This window comes from Lepus europaeus, chromosome 18 (assembly GCF_033115175.1).
Source record: "Lepus europaeus isolate LE1 chromosome 18, mLepTim1.pri, whole genome shotgun sequence".
NCBI lineage: Eukaryota > Metazoa > Chordata > Mammalia > Lagomorpha > Leporidae > Lepus > Lepus europaeus.
In genome coordinates, this window is record NC_084844.1 from 25,556,754 (window position 1) to 25,578,957 (window position 22,204).

The following is a 22,204-nucleotide window of genomic DNA, read 5'->3' on the forward strand; positions in this document are numbered from 1 at the left end:
TGAGGATCATCTTCTGGACCTGCCTAAGAGCTTAAAACACAACCTGGAAGGGAACAGTGGGACTGCTGGTAATACTGGGATTCAAGCAAAAGTTTTCAACTCCATCTTCTGCCCTCTGATGCAGCTGGCCGGCTGGCTGGCTAAATAACAGGTATAAAAAACTGCTTGCTGCCCAGCTCTGTCTCTTGCTTGGAATGGCCAGGGGTTCAGGAGAAAGAGCTGTTTAGCCTAAACTACAACTCTGGCTGTCAACCCCTCTGCAAAGCATGCAGCTGGGAACGCCAGGGCTGCATGCAAACACACAGTCTAGCTGCCAGCGTGCATGGCTGGGGGTGGAGGGGGGCTAGGGAGCAGGAGACAGCGCGGGCCAGGTATGGCGGATGTAGCAATCAACTCCTACCCTGGTGCTGCTTGGAGAGACCTGGTAGAGAAGGGGGGTGGGGGCACACAGCCCCCACACAGCAACTCACAGCAACTGGGGAAAAGCTCTGGCTTCAGTCCATCTTTAACAGCTTAAAAGCTTTCAGAAACTTTGGTCCTTCCTGCCTCCCTCCTCCTCCCCCTCCCCATACACCCTTGCGTTTCCCAGCGGAACCTCTCCTCCAGCTCTGGTCCTTATGGCGACGGCCTGGGGATCAACAGGGAAGGAACGCGGTTTACTTCGGGAGATGTCAGGGCAGCCTCAGGCCTTCCTAGTGTAACATCAGTGTCGAAGAAGGTAGCTTGTGCCAGGCCAGGGGCCTCAGGCAGGAATCTGAATGGAGCCCAAAACCTAGAAGCAGAAAATTCCCAGCAGGCCAGGGATGAAAGACAGGCAGAGTGCATATTTTGGTTTGGATGCCTGTGTTGATCAGAGTTCTCCCACCTCCTGCCTGCACCCACAATATTGACAGGTTGCTAAGAGTTCCTCGAGGGCTGGAGCCCATCCCAGGGAAGAGGAAAGCGGTATGGCTCGGCCTGGCCAGACCCACGGAGGCGCAGCGCTGACCTCTGTCTTGCTGTGGCAAGCAGCCCAGACTTGTTATATAAAAGATCTGGCCTGCAGCTGGAGCCCGAGCAAAAACACACAGCTCAGAGCCCGTGCCTCTCAGGCGGGCCAGGGAACATGTGAGGCCAGCCCTGCCTCGAGCTGACAGAACGCTGTCTGAGTAGGATGGGGCCTTCCTCGAAGGCTGGCGGCAGCAAATGACAGAAATGGGGTAGGTGAGCATCACAGAAGCCATGCCACTGTGAGCTTACACACTCGAGGCAACCTCAAGCCCTGTTCCTCCAGGAAGCCCTCCTTGACTGGGTGGATTATGTGGACTGAGCACTCCCCTCAAAAGGGTAAGAGATGCACTCCCAGGCCTGTGAGGGTGAAGCTAAACCTACCCTACTTGCCCTTTTCAAAAGATCCAGGGACAACAGTGCGGGGCCTCCTGGAAATAGCATGCGTACTCTGCCACCTGTGGTATATTTCCCCTTTGCATTCTGCTCGTACAGCTGAAGGGGACCGTCGAGTCCAGCTGCAGCAAATGCTTGTGGGTTCAAGGTAGGGCGTTCCCAGGAGAAGTCCCCTCTTCTGGGCTTTGCCAGACGTTTGGCCCCGTCTCATCCCTTGGCTGCCTGTCCACTGGCCTTCATGGAACTGGAATCTAGACTCACAGAGGCCAAGCCTTGTCCTCATTTCCGTATTCTTCATTCCAACAGCCAAGAACAGCCCTGGGCATTCAAGCGCCACGAAGAGCATTTGAAAACAGAGCTCATAAAATGAAAAGAAAGGGAGTGATATGTGCTCAAAGGGGCTCACGGTGAGCTGGCTGCACACAGTGTCACCTGACTGTCACACGTCGAGCAGCAGAGCCGGCACGCTCCACGCAGTCTGCAAGGAAGAGCTGACTTGCCCACAATCCCCAGAATGCAGGAAGGCCTCTGAGCCCAAGGTTCTTCTCACCCTGTTTCTGCTTCTTGAAAAGCAACTCATTTATTCTCAAGGTGAACAGGAATGCAGGATTTAAACTGCATCCACAGGGAGACCCAGGGAGGGTGTTGTGGTGTAGCAGGTTAAACCGTGCTTGTGACGCCAGTGTCCCATATCAGAGTGTTAGTTCAAGTGCTGGCTGCTCCACTTCTGATCCAGCTCCCTGTTAGTGCAACAGGGAAGCAGCAAACAATGGCTCAGGTACTTGGGTCCCTGCCACCTACATGGGAGACCCAGATGAAGCTCCTGGCTCCTGGCATCAGCCCAGCCCAGCCATGGCTGTTGTTGCCATTTGGGTAGTGAACCAGTGGATGGAAGATCTCTCTCTCTCTCTCTCTCTGTATCACGCTGCCTTTCAAATAAACAAACAAATCCTAAACAAAAGGGTGGGGGGGAGACTTGTCTGTTAAAAACTGGTAAGAAAGCTGAAGCTCTCAATCAGATGAAGAAATGTCTTCATATGACTTCGCACGTGAGGTCTTTTTTTTTTTTTTGACAGGCAGAGTGGACAGTGAGAGAGAGAGAGAGAGAGAGAGAAAGGTCTTCCTTTTGCCGTTGGTTCACCCTCCAATGGCCGCCGCGGTAGCGCGCTGTGGCCGGCGCACCGCGCTGATCCGATGGCAGGAGCCAGGTGCTTCTCCTGGTCTCCCATGGGGTGCAGGGCCCAAGGACTTGGGCCATCCTCCACTGCACTCCCTGGCCACAGCAGAGAGCTGGCCTGGAAGAGGGGCAACCGGGACAGGATCAGTACCCCGACCGGGACTAGAACCCGGTGTGCCAGCGCCGCTAGGCGGAGGATTAGCCTAGTGAGCCGCGGCGCCGGCCATGAGGTCATGTCTTGCTAAGGCTAACACCTTATCCTAAAATGGACAAATGGACTGAATGCGCTGTGGAGATTCCTTCTAAGCCTAGGATTCTTTTTTCTTTCTTTAAAAAGATTTACTTCTTTATTTGAAAATCAGAGTTACAGAGACGGAAGGAGAGACAGAGATCTCCCATTCGCTGGTTCACTCCATAGATGGCTCTAACGGCCAGGGCTGAACCAGGAGCCAGGAGCTTCATCCAACTCTCCCACATGGATGGCCAGGACCTAAACACTTGGGCCATCTTCTGCTGCTTTCCCAGGCACATTAGCAGGGAGTTGGATCAGAAGTGGAAAAGCCAGGACACAAAGTGCCACCCATCTGGGATGCTGGCATTGCAGGCAGTGACTTTACCCGCTACACCACAGTGCTGGCCTCCAAGCCTAGGATTCTTAATGAAAAGTCTGTCTTAAAGAAAAATACCAAGTCCTGTGGGTCCCACAGGACTCACATGGGTGCACTGAAATCCTAGCCAGGGCTGCTGGCAAGAAATAACTCTCCATCACCCAAGAACTCGCCACTCCCATTACTCCAACAGCATCTCTCCTGGCTCAGCACACTCCTTGGCCACTTCTTCCAGTTGTCTAGGGAATGCAAATTCAATTGGTTGTTGGCCTTAGCTAGGTAAATCTCATTTTTTTAAAAACCTAGAATAAATTCCAAAATCAACTGTTGATTAACCACACATGAGCACTCAAAGCCAAACTGAAAAACCCAGACCGACCTCTCTCCTCCACCAGCCAGGTACCACGCAAGCTCATTTCACCTAAGTTCACAAGCAGAGACAAGGGGTAGACACGGAGGAGGACAGGGTACGTGGTGAATATGTGCAACCAAAACCCAGGACAGGTCACTCATAACTAAGGGTTGATAAGCAGACCAAAGGCCTCCTCAGCCAGCCCTCCCTCCCCAGCCCTGTCCCCACCCCCATCATTACCTGGGTGGCTTTGTCATTGGTACAGCAGGTGAAGGCCCCATCGACATCTCGTGGCCACTGGCCCAGAAGGTAGGAGCTGAGGACGGTGTCCAGGGAGAAGGTGCGTCGGACCTGGGGTGGCTGAGGCCGACACACTGACTTTTCTGGGGCCACCGAACACGGGACACTGGCTGGAAGAGAGCACAGCCCGCGCACCTTGACATCAGCATGGAGGAAGGAGACATGGCAGCCACCCTTGTCTCCTCCAGGAAGCCTCACCTGAGTGCCCGTCTTTACTGATACCCACCTTTCTCCTAGAAGCTCAGGGCGCCTAGGCGAGCCCAGACAGTGTGGCAAGCGCTTTCCTGACCTAACCAGCTGGCCCTGATCACCATCTTAACTCTATAAATGCCCCCTAGCTTTTTCCTGTTCCTCAGAGACTATTGAATGTGAGCTCCTAGGTCTCTCCATTGAGTCTCCCCCAGAGCAGCACTGTTTCCCACCACTAAAGGGAGAACCTATGTGGACAAAACCCAATTCCCCCCGCCTTTTTTTTTTTTTTTTTTTTTTTTGTCGCTTGCCTGTCTTCTTCCCTCCAGCTCCTATTCCAGGGTTCAAATTTCAATCATCTGGGTTGGACCTGTTTCACCAAATCCACTCCATGAACTGCGAGGCTCGTCAGCCTTCCTTCACAACCGCTCAGCTCCAGGGACTTGAGCGACTGAGTCAAAGGAGGGCTGTGACCAGGCGAAACCACCCAGGACTGAGCAATCTCGTTAGGGAAGATATCCAGATCTTTCAGTTCCCTCCCTGTCTCTGCCTTCTTTCTAAATGGGAGAAAACCAAAGCAATTATAAATCCATTCATTTTATTTTTACCTTGGTTAAAGCTTTCTGGGAGAAGCAAAGAGTTGAAACTTGTCAATAAAACGTAAGTGTTCTGGAATCGTCTAGAAATTTCAATCATCTGGGTTGGAACTGTTTTCTGTGGCCACATTCAAAACACTCCACTATCTTAAGATCTACAAAGGCTCTTCCCTTTAAACAGAACAAAATGCTTTCGCATCTGTAGTCATCCCTTGATAACTTATGTTTATACTAAGGCCAGCAAAAACAACAGGGGACTGTCGATATAAACAAACTCAAAGGGCTTTGTATTAAAAAAGGCACTAAAAGGTTCACAGTTTCTCAAAACTTAAAGGTGGAATTCCAGTGATCCCCCTCAAAGAGCTGAAGGCAGGGACTTGAGGAGATACTTCCACACCCATGTCCACAGCAGCAGTACACAGCTGCTGAGCCACACAGTGGAAGCGGCCCCGGCACCCATGTGGTCTAGCCACACCATGGAATATTGCTCAGTCTTAAATAGGAAGAAAACCCAAACCCGTGATGCAAAACAGATGCTGCTCACTGAAAGAGGTCAACCACAAAAGGAAAAGGCCGTGTAGCTCCACGTACATGAGGAGCCACGGAACAGGCACACTCACAGGGCCAGAAGGTGGCCGGAGGACGCTGGGTCTCGGGGCGGGGCCTCTGGGATGGTGACAGAGGTCTGGGAGTGGATAGTGGCGCTGGCAGCCCGACATTGTCGATGTGCTACGCACCACGGAGCTGTCACCCTGACATGTCTGAAATGGTAACCCTTAAATTGTCTCTATTTTACCACAGTAAAGACACTGACAATGCCATCTGCATTCTCAAAACTCATCTAGGTAAATTTACATAGAGTTTGACATAGCTACCATCAGCATGAAATGTATTACATTATCTCTGCCTCATTCTAGCCATTTCACACACCCATTTCCAAGCATCAACAATCCACATCTCTGTCATTTCTAAAGATGATGTGGCGCTCCGGCAGGGGTGTGCAGTAGTTTGCTAGGCCACTGCTCTGTGGCTGCACCGGGAAGGGAGCCCCCTCCCACCTGGGCAGCACCCACGTTACCGTACAGCCAGCTTTTCCCTTTGGTTTTGGTTTTTATCCAATCTTTGGCCGTTTCTAGGTCAGCTCCCCCAGACATCATACAAAGGCACTTCAAAAACTTTGGGACAAATGGAATTAAAAGGAAGCTTCAGAATGGGCATCGGGCACAGAAGACACGGCTTGGGATGCCCACAGCCCAAACCAGAGTCCTGGTTTAGAGTCCCGCCTCCACTTCTGATTCCAGCTTCCTGCCAACGCACACCCTGGGAGGCAGCAGGTGATGGCTCAAGTACCTGGGTCCCCGCCACCCATGTGGGAGATCAGAATGAATTCTAGGATCCTGGCTTTGGCCTGGTGCAGCCTCATCTATTGTGGGCATTTAGGGAGGGAACCAGGGAATGGAAGACCTTTTCTTTTCTCTCCATCTCCCTGCCTCTCAGATACAATGAAAAAATAATAAAGAAAAATTGTTTTAAGATGTTAATTTTGGTGGGAAAAAATCAGAAATCCGTACTTCTCATAATACACATTTTCCATGAACTTTTTGAAGACCCCACCATATAATATGTGCGCACTTAAAGCAACTTAAAAATGACTTATAACAACAACAACAAAAAACCCTTCAGATCTCAATACTCAGAGGAAACTATTGTTAATACCAGGAGACAAATATCCTTGTAGGCCTTACCCTTTCTAGGTATGTATGCATGTATGTATGTATATATGTGTGTATATACATATATATATATATACTTTTTAAAAAAGATTTATTTATTTATTTGAAAGTCAGAGTTATGCAGAAAGAGGAGAGGCAGAGAGAGAGGTCTTCCATCCGATGGTTCACTCCCCAGGTGGCCACAACGGCTAGAGCTGTGCCGATTCGAAGCCAGGAGCATCTTCTGGGTCTCCCACATGGGTGCAGGGGCCTGAGGACTTGGGCCATCTTCTACTGCTTTGCCGGGCCATAGCAGAGAGCTGGACAGGAAGTGGAGCATCCGGGTCTCGAACTGGCACCCATATGGGATGCCGGCGCTTCAGGCCAGGGCATTATAATAGGATATATTATATACTTGCACACAGCGCTGGCCCCAACATTTTTAATTAAAAATGGGATCCAGGGCTGGTGATGTGGAGTAGTAGATTAAGCCACTGCTTGTGACACCAGCATTCCATATGGGCACTGGTTTATGTCCCAGCTGCTCTGCTTCCAATCCTGCTTCCTGCTAATGCTCCTGGGAAAGTAGCAGAGGATGGCCCAGGTGCTTGGGCCCTTGCAACCCACATGAGAGACCTGGAAGAAGCTTCTGGTTCTTGGTTTCGGCCTGACTCCACCCTGGCTGTTGCAGCCATTCGGGGAGTGAACCAACTGATGCAAAAGCTCTCTCTGGGTCTCCCTATTTCTTTCAAATAAATAAATAAATCCTTTAAAAAATAGGATCCTATTACAATTATCATTTTGCTATGTTTTCTCACCTTGTATCATAAACATTTTTCCAAACCAGTATATACTGACCTATGACACATCACTAAATGTGCATATAATTTCTGTTGAGACCTCTCAAAGGCCTCTCTTAGGGAGGGTCTGAAGGCTTAATGTTCTGTTCTCACTCACCTTCCCTTCACACCTCACTCCTCCTTTAGATCCTGACTTATCTCAGCATCCCCCACGGTTGCCACCTGCCAGCCCCCCACGTGTGTGAATGAAACTGAAAAACCAGCAGCAGAAGGGTAACCTGCCCTGATCACACCATGGACTCTAAGTATGTCTGCTCCACACAGCCGTACCCAGCCCTCCCACCTTCAGGAAAGACCCCACCTCTTTCTCTTACTCCCTGAGACCCTGTTATCCAGTGAGGTAGCGACCGGCTTGCTGGGTTCACGCCCCAGCTCTATTACCCCACGGAGGTATTTCAACCACTCATTTTCCTACAATGGATTTCAGGTGGCAACACAGATGATTTCTGGGAGCCTCCAGGCCATGCCAACAGCAGCTCAGACACCAATGCTGCCCTGCAGGTCCTGTGGGCCTCTGGGAAGCAGATTTAAAAAATTACAGGGCAGAGAGGTAGGTGGGACGCAGATGAGCAAGGGCCCAGCATAAAGGCTACAATGTCATAATCCTAAAAGCCACCCCATCCTTGTCTCAAAGGACAAGGCCTGATTCCAGAGCTGAGAAATTAGCAATGAGAGAGAGAGTTCTTGGAGCTCCACCTATCCCACCCCCTTGGCTCAAGCCACTGCAAAATCTCTTTTAGACATTTTCCTTGCTGACCCCTTAAACACTACAGTGCTTTTCATGTTTTGCCCCGGCCCATTTGGTACACCATCTTTCACCTTCTTGTCGGCTCTAAAAGGGGCCAGGGCCGGACTGAGAGGAAAACTGAGGCATGAAGAGGCCTGATCCACAGTCAGTAAACGCCACCACCCAAGCAGTCAGCAGTGGTCCCAGATCTAACACAGCTGCCTTCCTCCTACGTCAATCCCCACATCCCCACAACTCTGCCCTGAGGCTCATGTCCCCTGGCATCAGGAACACCTGCCTAGACACCCGGAAACGGCAGGCCTGACCCTGGCATCCCCAAGGCCCTGCACTTCTGTCTCCCAGGAAGTCTCTGAAAGCCAAGGTCAAAGATTCCCCTACTGCCTGGGGACAAGGGGAACCACGCCCAGTTCACATCCACACTCAGCGCCCTCACCTCCCATCCTATTTGAGGAGTTCGGCATGAAGTATCCAGTCTCAAGGGCAACAAAAGGTGGTACTCTGCTCCCAGGGGTAAGGCAGTCACGGCAGACTCCACCCACCTACTTATTTTGTTAAATTCTACATTCTTTCTGGCCCCCTCTACCCAGTTACCCACAAAAGATTCTGTAGACTGCGTGGGTCCCCTCTTGCTCCTCCCTATACAAAAACTAATGCAGGAAAGAATTTGAAGAGGAGGGCAGGAGGGAAAGGAGCCAGGGGAGGCCAAGTAAGTGACCCCAGGCCGGAAGGGGCGGCCTCTGCCTCCCTCCGCGCCTGCAGTCCTGCAAGGTCGGTGGAGCATCCAAGGCCGACCGTGGGCCAGATTTGCCAGTTCCTTCTCCTCGGATGAGAAGATGGCTGGGCTTCAGCCTCGTTTCCACAGTGGCCACCTCCTAGCTCCCAGCCAGCCACAAGATGACAGAATTACCTCTGACTTAGAACCCTCAGCAAGGCCCCATTGCCCCCCCACCCCCACCCCAACTCTGCAAATTCTTGGCATGTCGCAGCCTCTTTGGGGAGATTAAAATGTCATGTTTCCCCCGTGTCTAGGAAATAAGGGAGGGGAAAACTTTAAAAAAAAAAATTAGATTTCTATAGAAACAAAAGTCTACCACTTATCCCACTCACTTCATAAGCATCTCCCAGATGGTTTGGTGAGCACCAAACCTGATTATGGCCTAAATTGAGGGATCCATTTCCCCCCCAAATACGAAACAACTCAGACCAAAGTCAAAAGCAGACACCGAGGGGCTGCAGGCTGGCACAGTGTGGCCTCTTGGTATCTGGCAGGGGCTGAGGTGTGCACAGGGCAGGTAGGACACAGCGCTGCCCTCACCGTGGTTCCACAGCAGGCAGCACCACCAGCCTCACTGGGTCTGCTCTCCTGGCAAACGGGGGCACGATGCCCACCTAAGTTACTTCAGGGGATGCTGAGGGGGACGGAAGACATGCGGATCTGCTTTCAGGCCTCCGATAGAGAGGATGGCAAACCAACTACTGTTCTTTAGGGCTGAAGACGGGGCGACAAGAGGAGGCTCCCCAGAAAAGACGTGCTGAGCGAGTTCCAGCCTCCGTGCCTGTGTTCTCCTGCTCCTTACTCTGCAAGCCCTTCCTTTCACCAGTGACAGTCAATCCCGGTCATGGAGCCCCTGGACCGAGGGGTGCCCAGGGGAGGTAAACCTGCATCGGCAGTCGGAGGTATGCTCTCAAGCTCGGCTGCCCAGTGACACCATCGTCGGGTGACAGTGACGAGCGAGGTGTGGCTGAGATAGGTGCCATGGGCACATCAGGAAGATGTGGGCACTGGGTCCTGGCCAACACTCATGCGATGATGATCAAAGGAGAAGTAGCACTGAGAAGTCACAACGGCCAGAAGATGAACTGGTTTCATTTCTGGAAAGTACCCCTCTCAGATTTGGGAAACAGGGGAAGGGAAATCAGACAATCATCTCCTCTGTCAGCCGAGAGAAACCTCCATCGTGACAGGCCGTGACAAAGCAGCAGGCCGCAGAGGCGGCAGCTGGGTGGCTGCGGGAGGGTGGGGTGTCCTGTTTACAGCACCGTGGGGCATTATCTGCCCAGCACATGCAGCAGCCTCCACAGCCCAACCACCTGGCGAGGCACCCTGGCACCAGGCCAGGCCACTTCACCGTGCGGCTGAGCGCTGGCGGATGCTTTGGTTCTTGGGCAACGGCAAATGGAAAAAACAAAACAAAACAGCGCACACCGGTGATAAGAGGCCTTAGGTGCTATCTTCCAGAGCCACTTGGCCCTGCCCCCCAAACACTACACTTGTATGGCTTTGGGGAGGGCCAGTGGTCAGGTGTCTGCCCATTGGGGGAAGTCACCAAGTCAGTGAGCACACAAACAGCACACAACCCACTGAACTAAGAGTGGATGCAGCCTGACTCCTCCCGCACGCAGACCCTGAGTGCCCGCTGCAAGCCAGCCCTGGGAGAAACCCGCAGTAAGATAAGCAGCTGCCAACGAGGTTCCCGTGCAGAGGGCCGATGTAATCGACCCGCAGGGGCCAGGCCCCCAGGCACAAGCTGTAGGGACTACCACCCTCACCCAGCCAACACCTCTTCAGAGGACCATCAGCCTGGCCTGTCTCTGCTACCCCCAGTATCCCACACCAGCACACTCCCCACAGGAACCTGAATGAGCAGCTACAGCTCTGAGAAGGGAAGGAAGGGGACCAGGGGAAGGAAAAAGGCAGAAGATGCCAGAAGGTGCTTATGGCTGCTCTTCTCAGCAAGACCAGATAGACGGTGCAGTGGTAAAGTGAGGGCTTAGAAACTCACAAGGAGGGGCCAGTGCTGTGTGTAGCAGGATAAGCTGCCCCTGCAATGCCAGCATCCCAGATGGGTGGCGGTTCGAGTCCTGGCTGCTCTACTTCTAATCCAGCTCCCTGCTAATGTACCTCGGAAAGCAGTGGAGGATGGCCCAAGTCCTTGGGCCTCTGCACCTCCCCGGGAGACCCAGGGGATACTCCCGGCTCCTGGCTTCGGCCTGGCCCAGACCTGGCTGTTTCAGCCATTTGGGGGGTGAACCAAAGGATGGAAGATGTCTCTCTCTTTCCCCCAACATCCCATAACTCTGCCTTTCAAATAAATAAAATAAATCTTTAAAATAAAAAAAAAAAAAAAAAGGAAACTCACAGGGGAAGACAGCCCTAACCAATGGGCTGGTCAAGGGTTAAGGGGAGGACCATTCCCCTCATTTCATTATCTTTGGGGCAGTTGAGGAGAGAAGCCTGGGAAATAAAGACAAGGCTACTCTACTCCTCGATTAGCACAAGGCCTAGTCACCCCAAAACACCCACGGACCACGGAGGCAAGATGAGAGTGACAGCCAATGAGAGCCTGCACATGGCACTAACTCAACAACTAGCTGCTTCAGCAAACAAGTTCTGAGTCATTTTCTCATGTCGTCACGCTCTGAAGCACTATTAGTGCTTCCTACCTCCCCTCTTCAAGAGAAAAATAACTCTTACAACAGAGGTTACACGTTAGAGGAAATATGAAAACGCAAATGAGCGAAAAATAAAAACATGTTCCCCACTCATATCATATCCATCCTGGTTCTCTGTGCATAGAGATGTATGCAAAGGTATTTTGAAGGAAATTAGGTCATATTATACATAATTTTCTACAATGTATTTTTTAAATGTTCACTTATTTTCACTGTACTTGAAAGACAGAGAGACAGAGACAAGAGACAGAAAAAGTAAGACAGAAATCTTCCAGGTGCTGGTTCACTCCCCAAATGTTTACAACAGTCAGGGCTAGGCCAGGCCAAAGCCAGGAGCCTGGAACTCAACTCAGGTCTCCTATAAGGGTGGCAGGGACCCAGTTATGTTGCATCCAAGGGTGTGCAGTAGCAGGAAGCTGGATCGAAAGTAGAGGAGCTAGAACTTGAACTAGGCACTCTGATATGGGATGCAGGCACTCCAAGCAAGGTCTTAACCGCTGTGCCAAACACCCGTCCACCACCACCCTCCTTTTTCTTTGTACAACCTGTTGTTAATGACCTTCATTTAAGGAAAGAAAAGCAGGGCAGCCCAAGAGGCTGAGACAGGGCAGTGCGGCCGGGCGCTGAGAGCACGAGGGGCCCTGCCCTGTCCCCTAGCTGTGGTACAGCACTTTTGTCAGAGGGAGAGGTTACTCTGGAGAAGAACAAAGTGAAACAGGGATTCTGAATTCTAAACACTCCGCCAGCAGATCTGCAGAGAGCAGGGCAGCTCCTCCCGCAGCTTCGCAGGGATTGCTTTTCTATTTTGGTACGGGTGCCGGGATGAAGGAGTGCGAGCTGTCTTCTGAGCTCCACGCGGCCAGCGCAGCTCAGCTGCTCAAGTCAGCGCTGTGTGGGTTTTGGAGGGAAGCTGTGGTGAAACTGAAATCGCCGATATGACTGTACAAGAGTTAGGAGCCCTCCTTGGAAAGCCCAAGGAGACCCCATCTATCCCAGCCGGGAAAATTAAACCTGGAGCTTCAAACGCTTCTTCCAACACCAAGTAACAGCAAAGTGCAAGCTGCACAGGGAATACAAAACTAGATCTAAGAGAAAGGAGAGAGCAGCAGCGTGTCTCTCCCACTAAGGAAGCTATTACCCAGAGGAATAAGCGGCAATGGTATTCGTAAACACAGGACAGGCTCCTCAGCCCGGCTCTCCATTACTGACTGACTGAGAGGACAGCGCGGCGAGAGCGAAAGCAGCACTGCTGGCTATGTGTCCCGGCCGCGTCTGCAGGCAGCTGGAGAGCCGGGCCAAGAGAAGCCTTCTGAAGACGCCATCGTGGGGACAATCAGGAACGCACTGCGCATCGGCACGCAGCCCGGGGGCAGCCCGGGGTGCCCTTCTGTGGGGACGAGGAGGCCACAGCAGTCACTTTGGCGTTTGCTTAATTCTCAAGAAGCTGCAGTTAGAAGAAAAGGAAGTGGTGTGAACTTTTCACCTTTTATCTTAATTCTCTGAAGAGGAGTTCTGTGGGATTCCAACATTCTTAAAGCAAAAAAAAAAAAAAAAAAACACTCATTGGAGCAGGCTTTCTTGGGGATCCATGTGGCCTTTGCAAGAATAGTAGTGCAGAGCCTAACTCCCTCCCCGGGGGGGGGGGGGGGAATCCCCTCCTATTTGGGAGTGATGGACTTCTGGACGGCCCAGAAGCTCACAGGGCAGGCATAAACCCTCGCATCTTCACTTCTCAGCACTCTGATTGCTATCAAGCATAAAAGACATCATGACACTTCACATAGTCTTTTAAGATAAGTGAGGTGAAAGAACCCGAGATTGAGGAGCTTCATCTCTCTTGCAAGAGGACATCTGTGATTCAAGCTGTGCCCTGGGGCCAGTGTGGTGGCACAGAGGGTGAAGCCCCAGCCTGTGACACTGGCATCCCGGCAATATTGCAGTGCTGACTTGAGTCCTGGCTGCATGGCTTCCAATCAAGCTCCCTGCTAATGTGCCTGGGAAAGCAATGGAAGATGGTCCAACTGCTTGGGCTCCTGTCATCCATGTGGGAGACGTGGACTGAATTCCTGGCTTCTGGTTTCAGCCTAGCCCAGATCTGGTTGTTGTGCCATTTGAGGAATGAACCAGCAGATGGAAGATCTCTTTGTCACTGTGCCTTCCAATCAATCAATCAATACTTTCTTAAAACAAGACCTGTGCTCTGATTTCGGTGCTGAATATGCGCACCCCTAACCCCCAAGGTGTTACAGATGAGAGGGCCCGTGACACGCCTCCAGCTAGAAATGTGAAACTGACTCGCTCCTTCAAGGTTAAAGAATAAAGTGAGCCCTTTTATTCCCCAAACAAAGCACATTTCCCACCCTTACGGTTTTCTTCTCAGACAGCTGCATCGCAATTTCCTGGCTGCCTTCATTTAAACACAGATCCCATGGGTTGGAAGAGTTCTAAGTTCCCTTCCCCTGGCAGGGATCAGGACAGGTCTTGGAAACACCGGGTTCCTCTTTAGATATGTTGGGTGGGCCACAGGAGGAGAGAACAGTAAAAAAATGAGGGATCCCCCAGCTCTCTGCTATGGCCTGGGAAAGCAGAAGACAGTCCAAGTCCTTGGGCCCCTGCACCCACATGGGAGACCCAGAAGAAGCTCCAGGCTCCTGGCTTTGGATTGGCCCAGCTCCGGCCATAGGGGCCATTTGGGGAGTGAACCAGCAGATGGAAAACCTTTCTCTCTGTCTCTCCTGTCTCTGTAATTCTGCCTTTCAAATAAATAAATAAATAAATCTCCATTAAAAAAAAAAATGAGGGATCCCTTTTCTGGCGAGGAAGGGAGAAAGTGAGTAAACAGGGAAATGGAAGTAAGATTGCAGGGGCTGGTGTTGTGGCCCAGCAGGTTAGGCTGCTGCTTGTGATGCCAGCATCCCCTATCAGAGTGCTGGTTTGAGTCCTGGCTGCTCCGCTTCCAGCTCAGCTCCCTGCTGCTGTACCGGGGAGACAGTACAAGATGGTCCCTGTACTTGGGCTCCTGCTACCCACTTGGGAGACCTGGGTGGAGTTCCTTGCTCCTGGCTTTGGTCTGGCCCAGACCTGGCTGTTGCAACAATTTAGGGAATGAACCAGCAGATGGAAGATATCTGTCACACTGATACTCTGCCTTTCAAATAAATGAATCTTTAAAAAGAAAAAAAAAAATAACATTGCAATAACTTTTAAATAATCACCTGCCTTGTGAATAAACCATGATTTATTTTTAATCCATTCAGCCCACCCCCTCCCTGCCTGCCTTAATTGCCAGACACTGATATACATTTAAGCAACTAACACTCAATATCAGCCCAAGTCACACAAACTTTGACAGATTTTGATGGTCCCATTTTTTTTTGCCATACTCTCAAAGATTTCAATAATCAGAAGAAAAAATTTTGTTATTCTTTTGAATTGTACAATTGTCAAAACTTATGCCAATCAGTGTTAACTCCCACAGTAAAATCTCAAATAAGAAATGTCTTCAGTAGATGCCACAATTTGTGGCCAAAGGTCACACTTCATGCTGAAGTTTTACTCTATAAACCACTAATTAAGAGAATAATGTCTTTAGAGGGGGAAATCTGACAGCTACCATTATCATGTGACCAAATTTAGCATCACTCGTAACGGGCATTCTGGCATTATATGCCTCCTAAAGCAATCTATTATGAAGCACACAGCTTTATTCATGAAATGTTCTTGTCAGAAAAGTTTTAGGGGCCAGCACTGTGGCATAAAAGGTTAGGCCTCCACCTGAGGCGCCGGCATCCCAAATGGGCACTGGTTCAAATCCTGGCTGCTCCACTTAGGATCCAGCTCCCTACTAATGGCATGTGAAAAGCAGCAGCAGATGTCCCAGGTGTCTGAGAGACCTGGAAGGAGCTACTGGTTCCTGGCTTCAGCCTGGCCCAGACCCGGTTGTGGCAACCACTTAGGGAATGAACCAGCAGATGGAAGATCTGTCTCTCTCCTTCTCCATGTATCTCTCTGCCTTTCAAATAAATAAATAAATAAACCTTTAAAAATCAAGAAAAGGGCCGGCGCCGTGGCTCAACAGGCTAATCCTCCGCCTTGCGGCGCCGGCACACCGGGTTCTAGTCCCGGTCGGGGCACCGGTCCTGTCCCGGTTGCCCCTCTTCCGGGCCGGCTCTCTGCTGTGGCCAGGGAGTGCAGTGGAGGATGGCCCAAGTGTTTGGGCTCTGCACCCCATGGGAGACCAGGAGAAGCACCTGGCTCCTGCCATCGGAACAGCGCGGTGCGCCGGCCGCAGCGCGCTACCGCGGCGGCCATTGGAGGGTGAACCAACGGCAAGGGGAAGACCTTTCTCTCTGTCTCTCTCTCTCTCTCACTGTCCACTCTGCCTGTCAAAAAAAAAATAAATAAATAAAATAAAAATAAAAAAAAATAAAAAAATAAAAATCAAGAAAAGTTTTATCTGAATCTAATCATATTCCAGACCTAACTTCCCACTTACAGGAAAAAAAGGGGATAAAGGAACAAGTTAAATGCCACCATAAGGAAGCAGAAAAATCCCACAATGGGACAGCAATACTACCACTGAAGCTCACTTTTCAAAACCTCAATCATAAAAAACACAAATGAACAAGAAAAACAGGGTGGGTAGTGCTTACAGATCGAGAAGCTTTTTAAAAGACATAACAGGGGGTGGGCATCTGACGCAGTATGTAAGATGCCCTTGAGGGCGCCATGGCTCACTTGGTTAATCCTCCACCTGCGGCACCAGCATCCCATATGGGCGTTGGGTTCTAGTCCTGGTTGCTCCTCTTCCAGTCCAGCTCTCTGCTGTGGCCTGGGAGGGCAGTGGAGGATGGCCCAAGTGCTTGGGCCCCTGCACCTGCATGGGAGACCAGGAAGAATCACCTGGCTCCTGGCTTCGGATCGGCACAGCGCCGGCTGTAGTGGCCATTTTGGGGGTGAACCAACGGAAGAAAGACCTTTCTGTCTATAACTCTACCTGTCAAATAAAATAAGATGCCCCTTGGGACACCTGCAACCCGTATTGGAGTGCCTGGGTTGAAGTTCTGGCTCTGCTTCTGATTTCAGCTTCCTGCTGATACACAGCTCAGTAGGCAGCAGGTGAGGGCTCAAGTAGCTGAGTCTCTGCTCCCCAAGCTGGAGACCCAGGTGCAGTTTCTGACTCTTGGCTTCACCTAGCTATTTGGGCATTTGGAGAGTGAATTAGCAGAGGGAAGAAGATCTCTGTCTCGATCTCTCTGCCTTTCAAATAAAATGAAAAGAATTAAAAATTAGGCGTTTAAAACTAAAAGATGTAGGCTGGTGCTACGGTTCACTAGGCTAATCCTCCGCCTGCGGCGCCGGTACCCCAGGTTCTAGTCCCGGTTGCCCCTCTTCCAGGCCAGCTCTCTGCTGGGGCTGGGAGGGCAGTGGAGGATGGCCCAAGTGCTTGGGCCCTGCACCCGCATGGGAGACCAGGAGGAAGCACCTGGCTCCTGGCTTCGGATCAGTGCAGCGCGCTGGCCTTAGTGACCATTTGGGGGGTGAACCAATGGAAGGAAGACCTTTCTCTCTCTCTCTAACTCTGTGTGTCAAAAAATAAAAAATAAAATAATAAAAAAACTAAAAGATGTAACTGAATGACTGGATGAGAACTTTGATTGAGTCTTATATCTAAAACAAAGGGGCCATCAAAGGGGAAATCTGAAAATGGACTAGCTTCTAGACCATATGAAATTGTAGTTAGTTTCCTTAGACATAACGATGATATTATTGCTATGTAGAAGAATGTCCTTACTCTCAAGAGATGCCACTGATACAAAATGTGAAGTGTCACAATTATTTACAACTTACTTTCAAATGTTCACCCAAAAAAAGCACATATATAGATCTATCTAGACACATAGGAGAGAAGAGAGGTGATTGGGGCAAAAAGTTACTAATGAATCTAGGCGAAGCATAAATGGGTATGCACTGTGTGTACAACTTTTTTGTAGATTTGACAATTTTCCAAAATAAAGTTGCAAAGGGAAAAAAACGGACTTAATTTGGGAATTCAGTTTATTCCACAGCAAGACCTAACTCCTTTAGCATTGAAGTCTTGGCAGGTTGTAGCCAAATTCAATTGGGTCACTGCTGTGGACTTCTAACTCGGGGAAAGAGAAGGTGGACAAGAAGAAATGAAACCATGAATGAGGCAAGGAATGCATGTTGTGAAGAAGATGTAAGTCAATGCAAGCCAGAATAAAGCTAATGTGCTTGGGAAGGCAGCGAGAGGTGGCCCAAGTACTTAGGCCCCTGCCACCCATGTGGGAGACCTGAACAGAATTCCAAGCTTCTGGCTTCAGCCTGGCCCAGCCCCCACCACTGTGGTCATTTGGGGAGTCCACCTGCTGAAGGAACACATCTCTTTGTCTCTCCTCTGTTAACTCTGCCCTTCAAATATGATTTGGCTATAACTTCAGATATATCCAGCCATGTGGCTCCTGGGCATCCACTTATCATTACGAATACTGCTCTTTAGGCAAATGTAGAAGGCAGTGAGATTCCAGGGAAGAGTAGTAAAAATGGCTACAGGCATGGTGGCTAGAGCCCAGAGTGCAGATGAAATGAATTAAAACTTATCAATAGGGCTGGCGCTGTGGCATAGCCGGTAAAGCCGCTGCCCTCAGTACCGGCATCCCATATGGGCGCCGGTTCGAGTCCCAGCTGCTCCACTTCAGATCCAGCTCTCTGCTATGGTCTGGGAAAACAGTAGAAGATGGCCCAAGTCCTTAAGCCCCTGCACCCACATGGGAGACCTGGAAGAAGCTCTTGGCTTCTGGCTTTGAATCAGCACAGCTCCAGCAGTTGCGGTCATTTGGGGAGTAAACCAGTGGATGGAAGACCTCTCTTCTCTCTCTACCTCTCCTTTCTTGGTGTAAGTCTGACTTTCAAATAAATAAATCTTTAAAAAAAAAAAAAAAAAACTTACCAATAGTCTTCTGGGTGGGTGCAAAAATGAAGGATACTAAAAAAGGTTTTAGTTACAATAGTGGAGTCTAGGGCAGGAGCTCAGCCTAGCAGTAAGCTGCCATGTCACACCTCGGCGTACTTGGCTTGATGCCAGGCTCTGGCTGCGGACTCCAGTTTCTTGCCAGTGCAGACCCCAGAAGGCAGCAGTGATGGCTAAGTGGTTAGGCTCCTGCCACCCAAGTGGAAGACCTGCACTGGGTGTCCCAGCTTCAGCCCAGCGCAGCAGCCCTGGCTGTTGTGGGCACCTGGGGAGTGAACCAGTGGATGTGAGTCCATTCTTTCTCAGAAAAAAAAAAAAAAAAAAAGTGTAGGAGAGTCTAGATGGATAAAGGAAAGAAGCTGCTGATCAGAACTCAATGAGGGGAGTTTAGAGTTTGCCCCCGTACCTGGGGATCTCCACAGCTACCTCCTGAAGGTAGCAGGTTGCCTCAGGCGAGTCCAGGCCTCCGCCAGTTCCAGAAATCCCCAGGTGCTAAAGGGTAAGTAAGAGATGGCTTCTGACCAATTAAGCGCAACTGAGATCTCAGAGGCAGAGCAAGTCTGTGGAGCAAGTTAGGGAGAAAAGAGAGGTACAAAGTCAGGACGAGCTGCCTCGCGGGCCTCACCAGACAGCTGTGTGACGGTCTCCCAGATGATCTCTGCCCATCCCTTCCCCAAGCAGGAGAATATAAATAGTGCTCAATTTACCTGTGGCTAGCCACAGGCACGAGGTGTGGTCACGTGACCGGCAAGCCCCGCATGAGCACTGAGCAGGCCTCAGGCCCAGAAGGCAGGTCCGCTCACTTGCTACACCTCACCAGGTTGGCCTCTCCCATTATCTGTCTCTCCTTTTAACCCTGACTGAGTCACTGTGCTCTGGGCTACAGGCTGGGAGGAGAGGGCATGTACAAGGCACAATCACCAACTTGGCTTCCTTGGGGCCAGGATGGGTCCCAGGCACCGAATCTTCTCACCTTCAGAGTCTAACACAACACTGTCATGGTTACTCTCCTGCCTCACACCCGGAGAGCCCGTGTGAACCACCTGTCCCATGTGCAGGAAGCCTTCTCTGGTTACCTCCAACTCCTCACTCCAGCTCACTCCCCAGCTCCAAGTGACAGCTAAGACACCATCCCACCCCGTGACTGCCTCACTGGGCTCTGACATTCTGGGACTGATCCCCAGTAGTGGCAAATTCCCTATGCCGTGCCCTAGCTGTGGAAAAACCCCGAAGTGTGCTGGGCCACATTCCAGAGCGGCCCCTGCTCCGGAGCCCTATCTTGCCAGCTGTTCAGACTTCTTTAGGGAGACTCAAAGGTAAACAGTCTATAATGCAAGGTGAGCCAGCCCCTCCGGTAACCGCCCTGAGGCTATCACCCTGGGAAGGTGAGTCCTACCTTCAATAGGGGTCCAAGACCACAGAGGGCTTCCTAACAGGAAGCTGCCCATCACATCACCTCTCCCATGGGCTTCGAGAGGCAGAGCAGGGCCTGGTAACACACAGCACTGGAGGCTCTGGCTCTGCTCCGAAATCAGGAGCTGCTGAACAGGACTGTCACGTTCTTTTACAAAAATCAGGTTTAAAAAAGGCTTATCTTCCAGAACCAAGAGGAGGAGCTAGTGACCCAGGAAGATGGTTCGGGATGTTAATTACCAATAGGTTCCATCCAAGCCTTCATGAACTGGAGGTAAAACCCAGTGTCACAGCCCTGCCCAGACAGACAGCGCTGCTGTTTGCACAGCAGCTGCAGCACCAGGCTTCAGACAACCCACAGGAAGCCTCGTTTCTACATCCTCTGGCATGATGCCCCGATTCTGGCTGCCACCTACCCCTCACTTACCTTGGGGGAGGACTGACCCAGAACAGTGGAGGACAGAGAGAGACTATACACAGAGGGTATCCGGGAATGGTAGGGATAGTCTATACCCTTTTCCACTTCCTCCTCTTTTTTTTTGAAAGGCATAGAGGCAGAGAGAGAGATTCCCCCATTGCCTAGTTCACCACTCAGGTGCCCACAGTAACTGGGGATGCGCTGGACCAAAGCCATGAGCCCAGAACTCAATGTGGGTTTCCCACAAGGGTGGCAAGGACCTAACTGCTTAAGCCACCACCTGCTTCCTCCCAGGCTGTGCACTGGCAGGAAGCACGAATCTGAGGCAGAGCTGGCACTCAAACCCAGGCTCTCTGATATGGGTTGGGGGTCTCCCCACTAGTGTCATAACTGCTGCCTTAAGCCCCGGCCCCTACAGAACTTGATAACTGCCGAAGGACAAACCGTCATTAACATACAAGCTGGGGTAATAGCGCAGTGAATACTCACGAATTTATTTCCTATAACTGGCTGGGCCCATGGGAAAAAATCCTCCAAAGACACCTTAACCACAGTCAGGATTAAGTCCACAGTAGCTGCAGGAAGATGTTTCCCATAGAGGATGAAAGATTTTCAGAAAACTGCTTTTCTGTTAAGAGGCAGAGTCAGACTCACTTATCCCAACTCTGGCAGCTAGTGGGGACACCTCAGGAGGCAAAAATGACAAGAATTATTTGAAGGCCTTCAGGGGACAGAGACAGATGCAGAACACGTGGTTTGGTGCAAGAGGAGAGGGGCCAGGACACGCATGCCCGCTGAGCCCGACCCCCTGCCCAGCAGGGATCGCCAGAGCCAGCCCTCTCTGGGCCCAGTGGCTGGGGAAGGTTTCACTGACTGAAAGCCAGCCATCCCTTTGTACCTGAGGTTTTAGCTCCTGATCCTCTCTCGGTGGCATGTGGGAACACCCGTGAACTTGCAAGGCACAGGCACCAGCAACTAACCTGAACACAGCAGAGGAGAGCTGGCTGGCTGGCCTAGGCTCGTGACCCTGCCAAGTCCACTTCTCCCCCTCAGCCCTCTACCGTACAAACATGAAGGAGGATTAGTCCACGGCTCCATGCAGTCTCGTGAAGAGTTGTGTGACGAGCAGAGTGCTTCTTAGAGGAAGGAGGCAGAGGTCCCTGGACGGTACCTGGCCGTCCTGAACGTGCTCAGCGCTGCTGCAGACTCCCGCAGCCCCGCCGACTCCACTGCTGGGTCAGAGTGGGGCATGGGCGAGGCTCGGACACACGGCAGCAGGCACCCAAGCCACTCTCAGCATCTCGTGCCAACCTCATCTGGCTCCTGCGGTGAGGACAAGCTGCGGTCTCCTGAGAGGTGGCCTACTACAATCGTCGGTACCTGGCCCAAATCCTGCCTCTGCCCCAGTGCACTACCTCAACTCAGACGAGTCACCTAACTTCTCTGAGTGTCAACTGTTCCGTCTGTTGAATGGGGAAAATGAGATGTTATAAGGTGTAGAAGAAAACTAACACTCTAAAGGATTTCTGGTACAAACTAGTCAAGCGCATATTCCTTCCTGAACAATTTATTTGGGAATCATTTCAATTTTGTAGATGCAAGAACAACAGTACCCAGATCACCCACACAGCCTTCCTTCGATTTCCCTCCTAGCATTGCCTCATTTGGCACTTCTTAAACGCACTCTTGCACACAATGAAACCAGCAGGTTCCCACTCAAGACATCAAACACACACACACACACACATATATACCCCCAAGGGGTCTTCCAGAAGTTTGTGCCAAATAAGTATTATGAAAAACTACTCATAGATTTCAAAATATTTTTCCCACCAAAATAGATCTTTGAAATCTGTTGGGGTCAGCGTTGTGGCATAGGTTAAGCCACCGCCTGCGGCATCAGCATCCCATATGGGAGCCGATTCATGTCCCAGCTACTCCACTTCTGATCCAGCTCCCTGCTAATGGTCTGGGAAAAGCAGTGGAAGATGGCCCAAGTGTTTT

The 22,204-nt window shown here is 50.9% G+C and overlaps 1 protein-coding gene across 1 annotated transcript in view; it reads right to left on the reverse strand.

The window, feature by feature from the left end:
* Nucleotides 1-22,204, reverse strand: part of FAM117A (family with sequence similarity 117 member A) — a 49,379-nt gene that overhangs the window by 14,087 nt on the left and 13,088 nt on the right. Inside the window, exon 2 of the mRNA XM_062175517.1 lies at nt 3,761-3,930. Within this exon, the coding sequence (XP_062031501.1) occupies nt 3,761-3,930 (170 nt within the window). The remainder of the gene's footprint in view (nt 1-3,760; nt 3,931-22,204) is intronic.